General features: G+C 50.4%; 1 protein-coding gene across 1 annotated transcript in view; it reads right to left on the reverse strand.

Annotated features, from left to right (window-relative positions):
* Positions 1-10659: 10659 nt before the first annotated feature.
* The window catches only part of LOC145361788 (putative uncharacterized protein C19orf81), an 11271-nt gene continuing 4430 nt past the window's right edge, over positions 10660-17500 (reverse strand). Inside the window, 5 exon segments of the mRNA XM_080217766.1 lie at positions 10660-10692; positions 10694-10865; positions 14081-14220; positions 16945-16982; positions 16985-17064. Coding sequence (XP_080073892.1) covers positions 10660-10692; positions 10694-10865; positions 14081-14220; positions 16945-16982; positions 16985-17064 — 463 coding nt within the window.

Consider the following 17500-nt stretch of genomic DNA (forward strand, 5'->3'; position numbering starts at 1 on the left):
TCACCCCGGCGACCAACCCACCCGCCATACCGTTTGTCAACCTTGTTTCCACCGCCTCTCGCTTCCGAACCCCCGGGGATGTCTGACCCCCGAGCAGACGGGAAGAGGAGGTGGCTTTTATGTCTAGACAAATGGTGAGCAGACGTTCCTCCAGGGAGAGGCTCCAGTATCCTGCGTCGAGTGGGGGACGGGGTGGATTTTCCGAGATCCAACTGGGGGTCCGGTGATGGGGTGGGGAGGGGGAGGTGCACAGCGAAAATCAGGGACCTCCTGTGGTGTACGTGGCCGAGGGAAGAGTTCGGGGCTCCTAATTCTCAATCACTGACTTATGACCCCTACGATGCCAAGAGGGCGAGGGTAGTGATTGGCTTTGCCTTTTCCTGGCTCCACTCCATTGCCTAGTCGTGGCCCCTCGCTTTGGAGGATAGGAAGCACTGTGTTCCATCAAAAAAATAGTTACAAAGTTTATTTATTCATGTCCCCAAGTAGGCTTATATTAACACTGCAATGGAGTTACTGTGAAAATCCCTCCCCCCCCCCCCCCCCGGGGCTGTTCAGCCGCACCGAGGGAGAATTTAGCACGGCCAATGCGCCCCAACCAGTGCGTCATTCAGACTGTGCGAGCAAATCGGAGGAAACCCACTCAGAGAAGGTGCAAACTCCACACAGGCAGTGACTGGGGATCGAACCTGGGTCCCTGGCGCCGTGGGGCAGCAAGCACTAACCAACTGTGCCACCCTGTCGCGCCAAATTAATTGAATTCCACCAGCTGCCACGCTGGGACTTGAACCTGTGTCCCCACCCCCCCCCCCACAAGGGCCCCATCACAATACCACTCTGCCACCACCTTCCCAGATGCCAAACCACTTCTTTGAGAACTCTGGGTGGGAGTTACGGGGCCTCGCCTGCAGATTCTCGCCAGGATCCAAGCCAGATGGTGGAGAATGAAACCAGGATGTGTTCTTAGTTCACTCTTTGAAGCATCTCTACATTAAATTGTGACCAACCTTTTTGCCCTCAGACGAAGGGTATCTTCCATTTGAAGAGATTTGAGTTGGAGATCCTTGCCCACACCAACACCAGTGTTAGGGGCTGGGGTCTGTGATCATTTTCTAGTGAGTTGTTCAGACTTGAGTCAACAATAGTTGCAGGGGCAAAGGTGCTAACAGCAAAGGAGGCATTGTTGTGTCTCCTGGTTCCTGTAAAGTTTCTTGGGTTTTTGAGGATTGAACTCCAAGAATAGATGTCAATTTGAAGACTGCTTAAGTTCCACAGTGTATTCTGCTCCTGGGGTGTATCACAAGGACTATGTCCATGGACAGACATTAGAACTTCAGGTTGATTTACGTACAGAATACAGCATTATGTATGTTTGCCTCACTACCATCCCATTATCCCGGCAGTCTCTCCTTATATGTGCTCAGGATACTTAATCATTCAATCCCCTTCATTTATTGATGAATACAATATTAATGCGTACCAAACCGACAGTTGGGAGTTCTACCTAGCATTAGGAAGTATAACTGAACATTAAAGTGAAATTTTTTTTCAGGTTTATTTGTTAGTCATAAGTAAGGCTTACATTCACACTGCAATGAAGTTACTGTGAAAATCCCCCGGTCACCACACTCTGGTGCCTGTTCGGGTACACTGAGGGAGAATTTAGCACGGCCAACGCACCCTAACCAGCGCGTCTTTCGGACTGTGGGAGGAAACCAGAGCACCCGGAGGAAACCCACGCAGACACGGGGAGAACATACAGACCCCACACAGTGACACAAGCCGGGAATCGAACCCAGGTCCCTGGCGCTGTGAGATAGCAGTGCTAACCACTGTGCCACTGCCCTGCCCCAAACAGGAGGAGTTCAGCCCTGCTAGCAATTTTTAACCCTATTGTAAGCAAAAGGTAGTTCTTTCCCTTGATCCCTAACCCTAACCCTAATTTTCCCAAATTTTGGGCCAGATTTTTAACGCCATGCAAGTGGATGGATTTTGGAATGGGATTGGAATACAACCATAGAATTCCAACAATGCAGAAGGAGGCCATTTGGCCCATGGAGTCTGCACCTACTCCCCAACAGAGCATCTTACCAAGGCTCACACCATCCCTGTAATCCCATGCATTTACCATATCCAATCCACCCAGTCTACACAACTTTGGACACTAAGGGGCAATTTAGCATGGCCCATGCCGCCATGGGTACAATGTGCAAACTCCACACAGTCAGTCACCCTCGGGTGAATCCTGCGATTGCTCCCCCTGTCCCACGCTCAAACCACATCCCCCCCAACCAGACTGCTGCTTTGCCTCCAGACCCATGTTTTACTCTGTTAGTGTCATTATCGACCACCACCCGCTTCCCTCTTCATCTGATGCTTCCCTCCATCACTGGGTCTTCAGGAAGGGCGGAGGCTGGGTGGGGGGAAGGGGAATCAGACACGGGACTCCAGGATCCCGCGGCAAGTTGCCCGCGGCATATCAAAGGGCTTGTTCATTGCACTGCTCTCCACCTCCTGCGCGGAGGGAAATCGCTCTATTTTTAGTAAAAAAACAAACAAAAAAAAAGTTAAAATGGACAAATCGTCTTCCATTCGAAGAGAGGTGTGACTACCTCTCCCACCCTTGTTAAACCCTCTGCCCTTCCACCCACACTGCACAATGCCGAGAGTTCTATTTTTTCCGCTGCTCAATGGTTTGTTTCCACACTGACGTGAGCGGTTAACTTGATTTAGTTAGAACGTTGCGAACGGGAGACTGATGTGGAGTAGGTTTTGTTTCACTTGGGGGAGGTATTTATTAGAGACCGCTTTTTTTTAAAACAGTCGCGACGCCCAGCCAAAGGGGAGAGGGGGGGGGGTTTATAAAAAAAGGACAAGGAAAGAGAAAGGATTAAGACAGATCTTTTCTTTGCGTTTTCTGTTCCTGAAGAAAGTGTGATGCTAAGTAGTGCAATAATGGGAATACTGCCTGCTGTATTTGACAGGCAGAAATAAGATTTAATTTTAGGATTATATATGTGGCTATTTGGGAAATAAAAAAAGGGGCGGGGGGGTCAGAATTGTGTGCCGCCTCTCCTTGACAAAAGCAAACTTGAGGTTATTATGTCTCCCCATTGAACCATCCATTTAGCCACGTCTTGTTGCCGCCATTTTGAATTCCCTATTTTAACCCTTTAATGTGTGGGTTTGTGTTAACTGTACCGTGTGCTTTAGATTTCTGTTTCCCTCCGATGCCTGCGAGGTTTGACAGGAATAATATATCTTTCAAATAATGTATTTGAGAGAAATAATATATACTAAGAGACTTTTTAATTCAGGTTTTGCAAGTTGGATCCCCAGTTCCAATCAAACACAGCCTGGCGTTGGTGTCCCGCTGTGTGCTTGCTTGGGTTGGTTGGTCAGGTGGGTGGGTGGGTGGGTGGGGGGGGGTGAGGTGGGGGGGGGAGGGTTCAGTGATGCCCCGTTGCTGGTGGGATGGTTTGCGGCCTGCCTGCTCTCGGTGAGGGCAGTGGGTGCAATCTGCCAATTCCAGCACGGGCACCGTGAGGAACGCAAGGCGGACGGGGGAGACAGCGGAGATTCTCATGAGGGGGTGGGTACACCCAGCTGCCATGAGGTGGCAAGGTGCTGATTGGACCATTGGGATTTGTCAGCCACTTCTGTCATGTATCGTCTTCCCTCTGTCCCTTCTCTACCAATGTGTGTGTGTGTGTGTGAGTGTGTGTGTGTGTGAGTGTGTGTGTGTGTGTGAGTGTGTGTTTGTGTGTGTGTGTGTGAGTGTGTGTGTGAGTGTGAGTGTGTGTTTGTGTGTGTGAGTGTGTGTGTGAGTGTGAGTGTGTGTTTGTGTGTGTGTGTGTGTGAGTGTGTGTGTGAGTGTGTGTTTGTGTGTGTGTGTGTGAGTGTGTGTGAGTGTGAGTGTGTGTTTGTGTGTGTGAGTGTGTGTGTGAGTGTGAGTGTGTGTGTGAGTGTGATTGTGTGTTTGTGTGTGTGAGTGTGTGTGTGAGTGTGTGTTTGTGTGTGTGTGTGTGAGTGTGTGTGTGAGTGTGAGTGTGTGTTTGTGTGTGTCTGTGAGTGTGTGTGTGAGTGTGAGTGTGTGTTTGTGTGTGTGTGTGTGAGTGTGTGTGTGTGTGAGTGTGAGTGTGTGTTTGTGTGTGTGTGTGTGAGTGTGTGTGTGAGTGTGAGTGTGTGTTTGTGTGTGTCTGTGAGTGTGTGTGTGAGTGTGAGTGTGTGTTTGTGTGTGTCTGTGAGTGTGAGTGTGTGTGTGTTTGTGTTCGTGTGTGTGTTAGTGTGAGTATATGTGTGTGTGAGTATGTGTGTCTGTGTGTGCTTGTGTATATCTGTGTGTGTGAGTGTGTGTGTGAGTTAGTGTGAGTATATGTGTGTGTGTGAGTGTGTGGGTGTGTGTGAGTGTTTGTGTGTGAATGATTATGAGTGTGTGTGTGTGTGTGTGTTTGAGTATAAGTGTGTGTGTGTGTGTGTGACCGTGTGTGTGATTGTGAGTGTGTGTGTGTGTTTGTATGTGTGTGTGTGTGTTTGTATGTGTGTGTGTGTATGTGTGTGTGTGTTGTGTCTGTGTGTGTGTGTTTGTATGTGTGTGTGTGTATGTGTGTGCAAATGAATGTGTGACCAAGTGAGTGAGTGTGAGCGAATGAACAAGTGAGGGAGGGAGTGAACAATTGAATGAGTGAGCGAGTGAATAAGGGAGGGAGGGAGGAAATGAGTGAGGGAGAGGGTGTGAACAAGTGAGTGAGTGAGAGTGTGAGTGAGCAAAAGAGGGAGCAAGAGAGAGAGGGATAGAGGGAGGGAAAAGTGAGCAAGCGTGTGAGTGAAGTAGTGAGTGAGGGAGCGAGTTTGCGAGGAAGTGTCGGAGGGAGGAAGTGTGAGTGCGGGAGAAAGTGAGTGAATGCCTCCTCCTCTCCCCACCCTCAGTCCTCAGTGCCGGAACATTCAGCAAAGAGGTTTTAGCTGCTGGATGCGGGAGGTGATGTCACCCTCAGCGTCTCCAAACCTGCCTCGTCCCCACAGGCGTGACTGCGGGAGACTGCGTTCACCGAGTACGGCCCATGTGTCTTGCGTTCCTCAGTCCCTGAGCCCCAGCCTTCCTCCCAGTTGCATGAAGTGTCCTTCCAGTCATTGTCGATGAACCGCTGCTTTGTTCATTTACGTATCTGTTTATTTATTGGTTTGTTTGTGGTGGGGTTGGGATTGGAGCCTGCGGGAACGGCAGCGTGCCAGCCTCGCCAGCGCTCCTTACGGGCTTTGGACAGGGGTGCCGGGATCGGGGTGAGTGGGGGTGGGGGGTGGGGGGTGGGGGGGGTGCACAGCCAGTGTTGCGCAGTGCCATCGCCGATCGCAATGCGTATCGGCCACATTCCTCGTGCCAACTTCATTAACCGTGCCAAAGTCAGCCACGCTGTGGCTGCCACCTTTCAGTGTCAAAAGAGAGAGCGCGTTGCTCCCAGGCTGGCACCCTGAAGTGGCCGGGAGAGGGACACCCTCCGCGCACGGGGGGGCCAGTCCCTCCAACCGGGCCGCACTGTCGCCTCGCCTCTGGGCGTTGGCTTCTTAATCCCTCCAAGCAGGGGGAAAGCCTCCTCTTCCCGGGAATCGAGTCCGTGGGGGTTGGGGGGGGGGGGCGGGGAGCTCCTGATAGAATCTTCTAGCTGCAAAGGAGAAGGCCATTCGGTCCATCGTGCCTGTGCCCGCCCACTTAGAAAGGCCAACCCAGTTCTCATTTTTGGACAGGAGGGAGGGGACCTCCTTTGGAATCCTGGGCCGTGGTTTGTCGGTGCGGGTGGGGTGGGATTGTTGGTGAGACTGGAACGATGGCCCCCTTTTTTTTGCCCCAAACCATTTCTGAATTGACTCTCTCCCACCTCTTACCACCCCCAACGCGGACCAACCCAACTGAGCCACGACCCTTGGTTCTACTCCTGTTAAAACAAGTCCTGTTAAAACCACGGTGGGGGCTATTGTGTTCTTTTTTGAAAAAAAAATACAATAATGAGGGTGGGTTGAGGATGTTGGTGGGGAGAGGGTGGGGGTGGTCGGTGAGGATTGGGGAGGGGGGGAACGGTGTTGCTGATTTACAAACACGGACTAAAAGGAGAAAGGGGGCCCAGAGTTCCACGAATGCTCAGTCCGGCTGAGAGATGGCTGGAACTTTGCGGAGGTGGGGGGGGGGGGGAGGTCGGTGGGTGGGTGGGTAGTGGGGTGGGCGGGGGGGGGGTGGGGGAGGTTCGAGCTAGCTGCCCGCTGGGCTCGCGCCTCTGCACGCGCGCGGACACATGGCGACGATCGCAAAACCAAGTGTTTCGTAAAACAAAAAAAAAACTAATCAAAAAAGGGCTCCAAGAGTGTGAATGTATCTCATTGCAGGAATGTAGAGAATTTCAACGGTTTAAAAAAAAATACATTGAAATACTTGTCTCCGATAATGATTATTAAATAAGCTGTGTTACCATTTTTCATCTACCTAAACTACTTAAAGGTGTAAGAGAGACGTTGATTTCTGGCTGCTTTCCTCAGTATATTAGCTGACGGATAAGTATACTGATTTTATTGCATATCATGTAAAGTGTATATAAACAGGGAGAACATTTCAGGAATGTATTGTGTACAGGAAATAAACTATCAGAATGAAGAACCGTCTTGACTTTTATTCTCTCTCTTTTTTACTCAGTTTTCTGTTAATCAGAGAATTCCTTCCCCCACCCCCCACAGTGCAGAAGAGGCCATTCGGCCCATCAAGTCTTCACCAGCTCTCTGACGGAGTATCTTACCCCAGGCCCTCTCCCTGTATTCCCAACCATTTACCAAGGCCAATCCACCCAACCCGCACATCTTTGGCCACTGGGGTTGGGTGGATTTTACAGCCTCGCTCGTCCCGAAAATGTAAAATCCTGCCCAGGGGCAATGGACCTTTCCATTGTCCGCGTGGTTCCCGTGGCAGGCGATGCGGTAAGATTCCAGCGGAAGGGGCAATTTAGCATGGCCAATCCACCTAACCTGCACATCTTTGGACACTAAGGGGCAATTTAGTATGGCCAATCCACCTAACCTGCACATCTTTGGACATTAAGGGGCAATTTACCGTGGCCAATCCTCCTAACCCGCAATCTTTGGACACTCAGCGGCAATTTAGCATGGCCAATCCACCTAACCTACACATCTTTGGACAGTAAGGGGCAATTTAGCATGGCCAATCCACCTAACCTGCACACCTTTGGACACTAAGGGACAATTTAGCATGGCCAATCCACCTAACCTGCACATCTTTGGACACTAAGGGGCAATTTAGCATGGCCAATCCACCTAACCTACACATCTTTGGACATTAAGGGGCAATTTAGCATGGCCAATCCACCTAACCTGCACATCTTTGGACACTAAGGGGCAATTTAGCATGGCCAATCCACCTAACCTACACATCTTTGGACATTAAGGGGCAATTTAGCATGGCCAATCCACCTAACCTACACATCTTTGGACATTAAGGGGCAATTTAGCATGGCCAATCCACCTAACCTACACATCTTTGGACACTAAGGGGCAATTTAGCATGGCCAATCCACCTAACCTACACATCTTTGGACATTAAGGGGCAATTTAGCATGGCCAATCCACCTAACCTACACATCTTTGGACACTAAGGGGCAATTTACCGTGGCCAATCCTCCTAACCCGCAATCTTTGGACACTAAGGGGCAATTTAGCATGGCCAATCCACCTAACCTACACATCTTTGGACAGTAAGGGGCAATTTAGCATGGCCAATCCTCCTAACCTGCACTTTTTTGGACACTAAGGGGCAATTTAACATGGCCAATTCACTTAACCCGCACATTTTTGGAGCACCCAAAGGAAACCCAAGCAGACACGGGGAGAATGTGCAAACTCCACACAGACAGTGACCGGAGGCTAGAATTGAACCCGGGTCCCTGGTGCGGTAAGGCAGCAGTGCTAACCACCGTGCCACCAATGGATTCTTTCTAGGGACCTCACGTCCAGAGATCGCGATCAAAGTCTGTAAGACTCTGAGGGATGTAGACAGGGTGGGTGGGGAGAGAATATTTCCTTTTGTGGCATAGCTTAGAACTAGGGGGGTCAGGGTTTAAAAATAAGGCGTCGCCCATGAAGATGGGGATGAGGAGGAATGCTTTCTCTCAGAAGGTGTTGAGTCTCTGGAACTCTCTTCCTCAAAAGACAGTGGAAACAGAGATGCTGAATATTTTTAAGACTGAGCTCGATTATTGACTAACGAGGGGGTTACAGAGGGTTGGGAGGAATGTGGGGTTGGGGTTACAAACAGATCAGCCATGACCTTATAGAATGGCAGAGCAGGTTCGAGGGGCCGAATGGCCTACTCTTGCCCCCAATTCGTACGTTTGTCTATCCCTTCTGGTCTTTGTACTGAGTGTCTTGCTCAGCCATTTCAGAGGGCATTGAGAGTCAGCTGGTTCAGGAGTCATGTGTAGGCCAGACCAGGTAAGGATGGCAGGTTTCCTTCCCCCAGGGGACATATAACTAAAAAACATAGAAACATAGAACATTACAGCACAGTACAGGCCCTTCGGACCTCGATGTTGTGCTGAGCTATGTCCAATCCCAAGATCAAGCTATCCCACTCCCTATCATTCTGGTGTGCGCCATGTGCCGATCCAATAACTGCTTGAAAGTTCCTAAAGTGTCCGACTCCATTATCACAGCAGGCAGTGCATTCCACACCCCATTTAATTTAATAAAATTAAAGTGCAGGTTAGGTGGATTGGCCGTGTTAAATTGCCCCTTAATGTCCAAAGATGTGTAGGTTGGGATTGGCCATGCTAAATTGTCCCTTAATGTCCAAAGATGTGCAGGTTAGGTGGATTGGCCATACTAAATTGCCCCTTGTCCAAAGATGTTTATTTAATTTAATAAATAAATTTATCATTATTTTAAATTTTATCCATTCATGGGGCATGGGTGTTGCTTGGGCCAGCATTTATTGCCCATCCCTATTTGCCCCTTGAGAAGGTGGTGGTGAGCTGCCTTCTTGAATCGCTGCAGTCCACATGCTGTGGGTTGACCCATTAGGGAGGAAATTCCAAGATTTTGACCCAGTCACTGCGAAGGAACGGCTGATACATTTCCAAGTCAGAATGATGAGTAGCTTCAGGGGGACCTTGCAGGTGCTGGTGTTCCCATTTATCGACTGCCTTTGTCCTTCTGGCTGGAAGTGGTCGTGGGTTTGGAAGGTGCTGCCTAAGGATCTTTGATGAATTGCTGCAGTGCATCTTGTAGATGGTACACACTGCTACTGAGCGTCGAGGGGTGGAGGGAGTGGGTGTTTGTGGATGTGGTTCCAATCGAGCGGGGTTGCTTTGTCCTGGATGGTGTTGAGATACTTGAATGTTGTTGGAGCTGCACCCATCCAGGCAAGTGTGGAGTATCCCATCACACTCCTGACTTGTAGATAGTGGACAGGCTTTGGGGAGTCAGGAGGGAGAATAGAATCCCTGCAGTGCCAGTCAGCCCATCAAGTCCACACCAACAACAATCCCACCCAGAACCTATCCCCGTAACCCCAAATATCGATCCCTCCAATCTATGCATCCTGAGACACTAAGGGTCAATTTATCATAGCCAATCAACCTAATCAGCACATCTTTGGACTGTGAAAGAAAACCAGAGTACCCGGAGGAAACCCACGCAGACACGGGGAGAATGTGCAGACTCCACACAGACAGTGACCCAAGCCGGGAATCGAACCCGGATCCCTGGAGCTGTGAGGCAGCAGGGCTAACCCACTGTGCTACCATGCTGCCCACTGAGTTACTCACCACAGTATCCCTGGCCTCTGACGTGCGCTTGCAGCCACCGTGTTGACAATCGATGATACGCTGTCACCATTACGGAGCCAAGCTATAGATTCTGGGTTTTATTAATTGAATTTAAATTCCGAGAGCTGCCGTGGTGGGATTTGAACCCTTGTTCTCCGCCCAGAGCACCCATCAATCCCAGTGAGGTACAACACCTGAATGCACGTCGCCATTTTGTTTTGGAGTCTCTGGCGCCAATTGATTCCGACAGACCCACTGGGTCACAAAATGCCAAGCCTCCCCTCCCTTGCCTTCCTCTGCCCTCCCCTCCTTTCCCCTCCCCTCCCTCCCTTCTCCACCTCCCCTCCCTCCCACCCCTCCCCGCCCTTACCTCCCTTCCTCTCCCCAGAACTTTACTGTCCCGCCTGCCACAGGAATCGGGGTGGGCGAGAGGCGTCCCATGGAAAACTCCATTGACCTCATATGGTTTTTGGATGAGCAAGGCCGTAAAATCTTGCCCAATGTGCGGAGGGACGGAGGGTTTGAGGTGGGGGGGGAGGGAAAAGGCAGGGAAATGGGCACTAAGTCGTGATGCTTGTTTGGAGAGCCAGTGCAGACGCAATGGGCCGAATGGCCTCCTCCTGCGCCGTGAACCCCCTTCCTGAGGGTGAGATGGGAAATCCACGCCAAAGGCACGAATGAAAAGACGGGGGCCAAAAAAACAGGTTAAAAAAAAGAAGAATAATTTATTTATTTTACAATTTTTTTTTATTTTCTAATGAACACAGAGTGGCGATTGAGATAAACCTCTCCCACCCACCACCCCCAAGACCGTCGCACCTGGATTGCGGCCGGGAGTCTACCTGGACTTCACACCCAGGTTGGCTGTCTCCATTGAGTGTTTCCAGAACCTTCTTCTGCGCCATCGCCCTGCGTAAGTGAAGCTTGTAGTCCTCCATCAGTAAGTCATCGTACCGCTGCACCGCCATGTACATCTTCTTAATGACCAATCCGGAATTGAGGAACAGATTCCGTGTTTGGAAATCCGAAATGTTGATTAGCCACCTGCAAGCCAAGAAGAGGAAGACTTTCATTCCTGTAGCCGCCTCGCACTGGTGCCCTTGGCAACCTGTGATGACGTCAGTCAGGCCAGTGAGGTTGGCCTGCTTGAGTATGAACTCCCTGGTTGAGTCCTAATTGATGGCCCAACCAGGGAGCCTCATGTTCTCTATTTAAAGCGGGTGTGTCAGTCTCTCTCTGCCTGCTGAAGCAGGGAGCACTCTCTTGTGTTGTATGTCTCGTAAATAAAGGAACTTTTGGTGACGGGGCTGTCTCGTCAGTGGACTTATTACACACTGTAGGACGTGGAGCAGTACAGCACAGGAATAGGCCCTTCGCCCCATTGAGTCTGCACTGACCACAATGCCATCTGGGTCCTATTCCCGTAACACCACACGTTTAACCTGCTCTTCCCCAGGGTCAATTTAGCATGGCCATTCAACCTAATCCGGATAGGCAACCAAATCTTTAAACTTGTAGAATCCTTCCCTCTTTGAGATCCTGTTGCCTCCAGTTAATAAAACTCACCTCAAAGAAACTCAGCTGGGCTCACCACATAAACACAGTGGCTACTAAGCAGGTCAAAGGCTGGGAATACTGCAGTGAGTAACTCACCTCCTGACTCCCCAAAGCACAAGTCAGGAGTGTGATGAAATACTCACCACTTGCCTGGACGGGGGCAGCTCCAACAACACTCAAGGAGCTCAACACCATCCAGGACAAAGCAGCCCCGCTCGATTGGAACCACATCCACAAACATTCACTCCCTCCACCCCTGACGCTCAGTAGCAGCAGTGTGTACCATCTACAAGATGCACTGCAACAATCCACCAAAGATCCTTAGGCAGCACCTTCCAAACCCACGACCACTTCCATCTACAAGGGCAGCAGATACATGGGGAACACCACCTCCTGCAAGTTCCCCTCCAAACCACTCGCTGCCCTGATTTGGAAATATATTTGATTTTGATTTGTTATTATCAAGTGTATCAGGATGCAGTGAAAAATATTTGTTCCTTGCGCGCTATACAAAGCATACCGTTCATAGAGTACATTGGAGAGAAGGAAAGGAGAGGGTGTAGGATGCAAAATCCCTTCGCAATCGCTGGGTCCAAATCCTGGAATTCGCCCCCTAACGGCATTGTGGGTCAACCCACAGCGCGTGGGCTGCAGCGACTCGAGAAGGCAGCTCACCACCACCTTCTCAAGGGCAACGAGGGATGGGCAGTAAATGCCGGCCTAACCAGAGACACCCATAAACGAATTCAAAAAAAGCGGACGCTTGAAGTCACACCTCCCAAATCCTGCAGCGATATATATCCCCCCCCGCATAAGCGATGTAAAGGGACCTGCCACATCTTGTTGATTGATACTCGATAGATTTTGACAGCTCTGCTATTCCTCGCAGGCAAAGCGGAGGACGCCATGTATCAGAATGCAGAGTGAAAGATCACCCTGGGACCTTCCAACGGACACAGTCAATTTTATTCTGGGGAAGAGAGGGAGCGGGTTGAAAAAATGAGGCGAGGGAGGGGCGGGGGGCCTCAGGGAAGGAAGGACAAGGGAAAGTACAGCACAGGAACAGGCCCTTCGGCCCGCCAAGCCTGAGCTGATCATGATGCCCCAACTAACCTACAAAAAAGAGCCTTCTGCCCTTACTCGCTCCATATCCCTCTATTCCCTCCCTATTCATGTACCCATCTTACATGTTGCTGATGTGCCTACTTCCAACTTCCAGGCATCCATCACTGTGTGAAAAACTCCCCCCTTAAACTTTCCCCCTCTCACTTTGAACCCCGTGCCCCCTTGTAACTGACACCCTGGGGAAAAAGCTATCCACCCAGTCAATACCTCTGATCATTTTGTAGGCCTCTATCAGGTTTCCCCTCAGCCTCCCGTCTTTCCAGGGAAAACAATCCCAGTTTATTCGATCTCTCCTCGTAGCCGACACCCCTCGAGACCAGGCAACTCCCTGGTGAACCTCCTTTGCACTCTCTCCAAAGCTTCCGCGTCCTTCTCAGTGGTTCCGGGTCAGCGTTGCATCAGCCGTGAGGACAGGTTGGAGAAACTTGGTTTGTTCTCACTGGAAGTTGAGGGGCGACCTGATAGAAGTCTACAAGATTATGAGAGGCATGGACAGAGTGGATAGTCAGAAGTTTTTTCCCAGGGTGGAAGAGTCAATTACTTGGGGTGGGTGGGGGTGGAGGGGGGGGAGGTTGGTGGGGTTGCGGGGTGGGGGGGAGGTGGTGGTGCACAGGTTTAAAGTGCCAGGGGCAGTGTTTAAAGGAGATGTACAAGGCAAGTTTTTTTACACTGAAGGTGGTGGGTGCCTGGAACTCGTTTCCTGGGGAGGTAGTGGAAGCTGATACGTGACGTTTAAGGAGCGTCTTAACAAATACACGAATAGGATGGGAATAGAGGGATACAGACCCCAGGAGGGTAGGGGGTTTTAGCTCAGATGCACAGGACGGCCGATGCAGGCTTGTTTTATTTGATTTATTATTGTCACGTGTATTGGGATACAGTGAAAAGTATTGTTTTTTGCTATACAGAGCATACCGTTCACAGAGTACACTGGGGAGAAGAGAAGGAGAGGGCTCAGGTTGTAATATATCGGCCGTTCCTTCGCAGTCACTGGGTCTCCTGGAATTCCCTCCTTAACGGCATTGTGGGTCAACCCACAGCACGCGGGCTGCAACGATTCGAGAAGGCAGCTCACCACCACCTTCCCAAGGGGCAACTAGGGGTGGGCAGTAAATGCTGGTCCAGCCAGCGACACCCATGTCCCATGAATGGATAAGAAATACACTTCCCAAAGCCTCCAGCAATGTGTATCCCCCTCTGATATGTGATGTAAAGAGGCCATAGGACCAATTCCAGGGTTGCAATTGTCCTTGTTCTTTTTGTTCTGACATTTCCCCTGCTTGGCAGGGAACTGTGGAGGATAGAGGGGGGATGGGTGGGTTGGGGTGGGTTGCACAGTCACTCACAAGCTCCTATCACTCTCCGCTACCAACTCCAGGTGAGCCCACATCAAGTTTGACGCCTACAAAGGCTTTTCAATGATGAGCAGCCATCCATGTACAGGTGCCCCCTATAGGTGACCTCAGGTAGCACCTTCAAGCTCCCTATTTTGAGCCCAATCTCATTTGTCAGCCAACAAGAGAGTTCCCCCCCACCCCAACACCCTCCATCACCTGCCCCCTACCCCCCCCCCTCACCTGTTCTTCAGCCCCGATGAGCCACAGATGACGTTGACATTTTCGAACTGGATGCTGGTGATTTTCCCCAGCTCGAAGGCGTTGGGGAGAATGGTTTCAGCGGCTGTCATGATGTCCTGGTGCGTGAGGTCAAGATCCGGCTGTGGGAAAACAAGCAGTGAGGGACACCGTCACCAACGACCATATCTCATCATCTGCTTTCCAGACCCTTCTGCCCCACCTCCCCCCCCCCCCCCCCCCACACTCTAGCCCCACCAACTCTCCAACCATTGGTTGATTGATGCCTCCAGTTGGAAAGCCAAACATCTGTTCCAATTCATAGAATCCATATAGTGCAGAAGGATTCCATTCGGCCATCAAGTCTGAACCAGTTCTCTGACAGAGCATCCCACCCATGTCCTATCCCTGTAACCCCACGTATTTACCCACTAATCCAACTAGCCTACACATCTTTGGACACTAAGGGACAATTTGGCATGGCCAATCCACCTAACCTACACATCTTTGGACACTAAGGGGCAATTTAGCATGGCCAATCCACCTAATCTGCACATCTTTAGTGATTAGCCTTAGTGATTATTTTCCAAACCTCGCTGGATTCTGGGGAAGTGCCGGAAGATTGGAAAACGGCTAATGTTACGCCACTGTTTAAAAAGGGTAGCAGGCAAAAGGCAGGGAATTATAGGCCAGTTAGTTTAATGTCTGTTGTAGGAAAAATGCTTGAATCCGTCATCAAAGAGGAAATAGCGAGGCATCTTGAGAAGAATTGTTTGATAGAACAGAAGCAACACGGTTTTGTTCAGGGGAAGTCGTGAGTGACGAATTTGTTGGAATTCTATGAGGATGTGTCTAGTGTGGTGGATAGAGGGGAACCGGTGGATGTGGTGTTTCTCGATTTTCAGAAGGCGTTTGATAAGGTGCCGCACAAAAGGTTGTTACAGAAGGTTAGGGGGCATGGAGTTGGGGGTAGGGTGTTAGCGTGGATAGGGGATTGGCTGTCAATAGGAGGCAGAGAGTGGGTGTCAATGGGTGCTATTCGGATTGGCAGTTGGTGACTAGTGGAGTGCCCCAGGGATCGGTTCTGGGGCCTCAGCTATTTACCATTATAATAGATGATCTGGAGGAGGGGGCCGAGTGTAGGGTGTCGAAATTTGCTGATGACACAAAGATAAGTGGAACAGCAAATTGTGTGGAGGGTGTGGAAAGTCTGCAGAGGGATCTAGATAGGTTGAGCGAGTAGGCGAGGACCTGGCAGATGGAATACAGTGTTAGCAAGTGTGAGGTTATCCACTTTGGCAAGAATAATAGTAGGAAGGACTATTACTTACAGGGCAAAAGCTGCAGCATGCGACGGTGCAGAGGGACCTCGGGGTCCTTGTGCATGAGTCGCAAAACCCAGCCTACAGGTGCAGCAGGTGGTCAGGAAGGCAAATGGGATGCTGGCCTTCATAGCGAGGGGGATTGAATATAAAAGTAGGGAGGTCTTGCTGCAACGTACAGGGCACTGGTGAGGCCGCAGCTGGAGTACTGTGTGCAGTTTTGGTCGCCGCACTTGTGGAAGGATATTTTGGCCTTGGAGGGAGTGCAGAGGAGGTTCACTAGGCTGATACCGGAGTTGAGGGGGGTTGAGCTATGAAGGGAGGCTGAATGGACTGGCTTGTACTCGTTGGAGTTAGAAGGATGAGGGGGGATCTTATTGAGACGTATAAGATGATGAAAGGGATGGATAGGATAGAGGTGGAGAGACTCTTTCCGCTCAGAAAGGACAGCAGGACTAGAGGGCACAGCCTCAAGATAAAGGGGGGCAGTTTAGAAGGGAGTTGTGGAGGAACTTCTTCATTCAAAGGGTGGTGAATCTCTGGAATTCTCTACCCGTTGAGGTGGTGGAGGCTACCTCGTTGAATATATTTAAGTCACGGGTAGATAGGTTTTTGACAGACAAGGGAATTAAGGGTTATGGGGAGAGGGCGGAAAGTGGAACTGAGCCACGACAGATCAGCCATGATCTTATTGAATGGCGGGGCAGGCTCGAAGGGCTAGATGGCCTACTCCTGCTCCTATTTCTTATGTTCTTATGTTCTCATTATGTTATGTTCTTTGGATACTAAAGGGCAATTTAGCATGGCCAATCCACCTAACCTGCGCATCTTTGGAGTGTGGGAGGGAAACCGGAGCGCCCAGAGGAAACCCACGCAGACACTGGGAGAACGTGCAAACTCCGCACAGAAGGTGACCCGAGGCTGGAATCGAACCCGGGTTCCTGGCTGCTGTGAGGCAGCAGCGCTAACCACTGTGTCGCCACGCCACCACCCTCCAACTGCTGGCCCCTCTACCATGGCTACATTGGCAGCTGGGTGTCCCTGGAGAGGGAGTGTGCGGAGTTCACCGGCACTTTCGAGGCTTTCCCTGCATATTGGGCACCACCGGGGGTTGAGTGTGTCTTACTGACCCCTTTCATCACTTTTTACTCTGAGCGGTTTAACTTTTATGTGTTTTTTTTTTTACTTAGGGTAGTGTCCCATTTAAGGGGTCCCTTTTATTTAATCCCTCAGTTTAGCTTAATTGGTTGGAATTCCAAACAGCTGCAACTTCAGGCAGGGAGCTACTTATGGGTTAGTAACAGTGAGGGAGCAAGTGTCTTACAATAAACCGAGTGCAGGCACAGAGACCAATCTGGATTGTTGCTTCCACCTCGTGTTGTGAGTAACAAAGGGAGAGGATCTATCCTTCTCAATGGGGAGAGGAGCGAGGATGGGGAAGGTAGGAGGACTTTCCCTTTGACCTGGATGGAGGGGTAGGGAGCTCCCCAGAGGCCTCGATGTCACCCAGGGCGAAACGCAAAGTAAAGCACGGAGAAGCCTCACCGGACACTCAACACAGACAGTCAGAGGCTGGGATGTAGTGTGTCGAGGAACTTTCGAATTCCTGGCATTTCTGTATCCAGTGCTTCATATTTGGAAATGAATTGCTTCAGATGCTTCTTCCTGTTTACAAAAGCACAAAAATATAACTTTGGTGAATCATATTTAACAAAGATCTACACACAGGCTGGTGTCTCTCAGTCTGCTCTCTCTCAGGGAGATATCTGTACACTGACTGGTGTCTCTCAGTCCCCTCTCTCTCTCAGGGTGATATCTGTACACTGACTGGTGTCTCTCAGTCCCCTCACTCTCAGGGTGATATCTGTACACTGACTGGTGTCTCTCAGTCCCCTCTCTCTCTCAGGGAGATATCTGTACACTGACTGGTGTCTCTCAGTCTCCTCTCTCTCTCTCAGGGTGATATCTGTACACTGACTGGTGTCTCTCAGTCCCTCTCTCTCTCAGGGAGATATCTGTACACTGACTGGTGTCTCTCAGTCCCCTCTCTCTCTCAGGGAGATATCTGTACACTGACTGGTGTCTCTCAGTCCCCTATCTT

This window comes from Carcharhinus amblyrhynchos, chromosome 35 (genome assembly GCF_965287045.1).
Source record: "Carcharhinus amblyrhynchos chromosome 35, sCarAmb.v2.hapA, whole genome shotgun sequence".
In the NCBI taxonomy this organism is placed as follows: domain Eukaryota; kingdom Metazoa; phylum Chordata; class Chondrichthyes; order Carcharhiniformes; family Carcharhinidae; genus Carcharhinus; species Carcharhinus amblyrhynchos.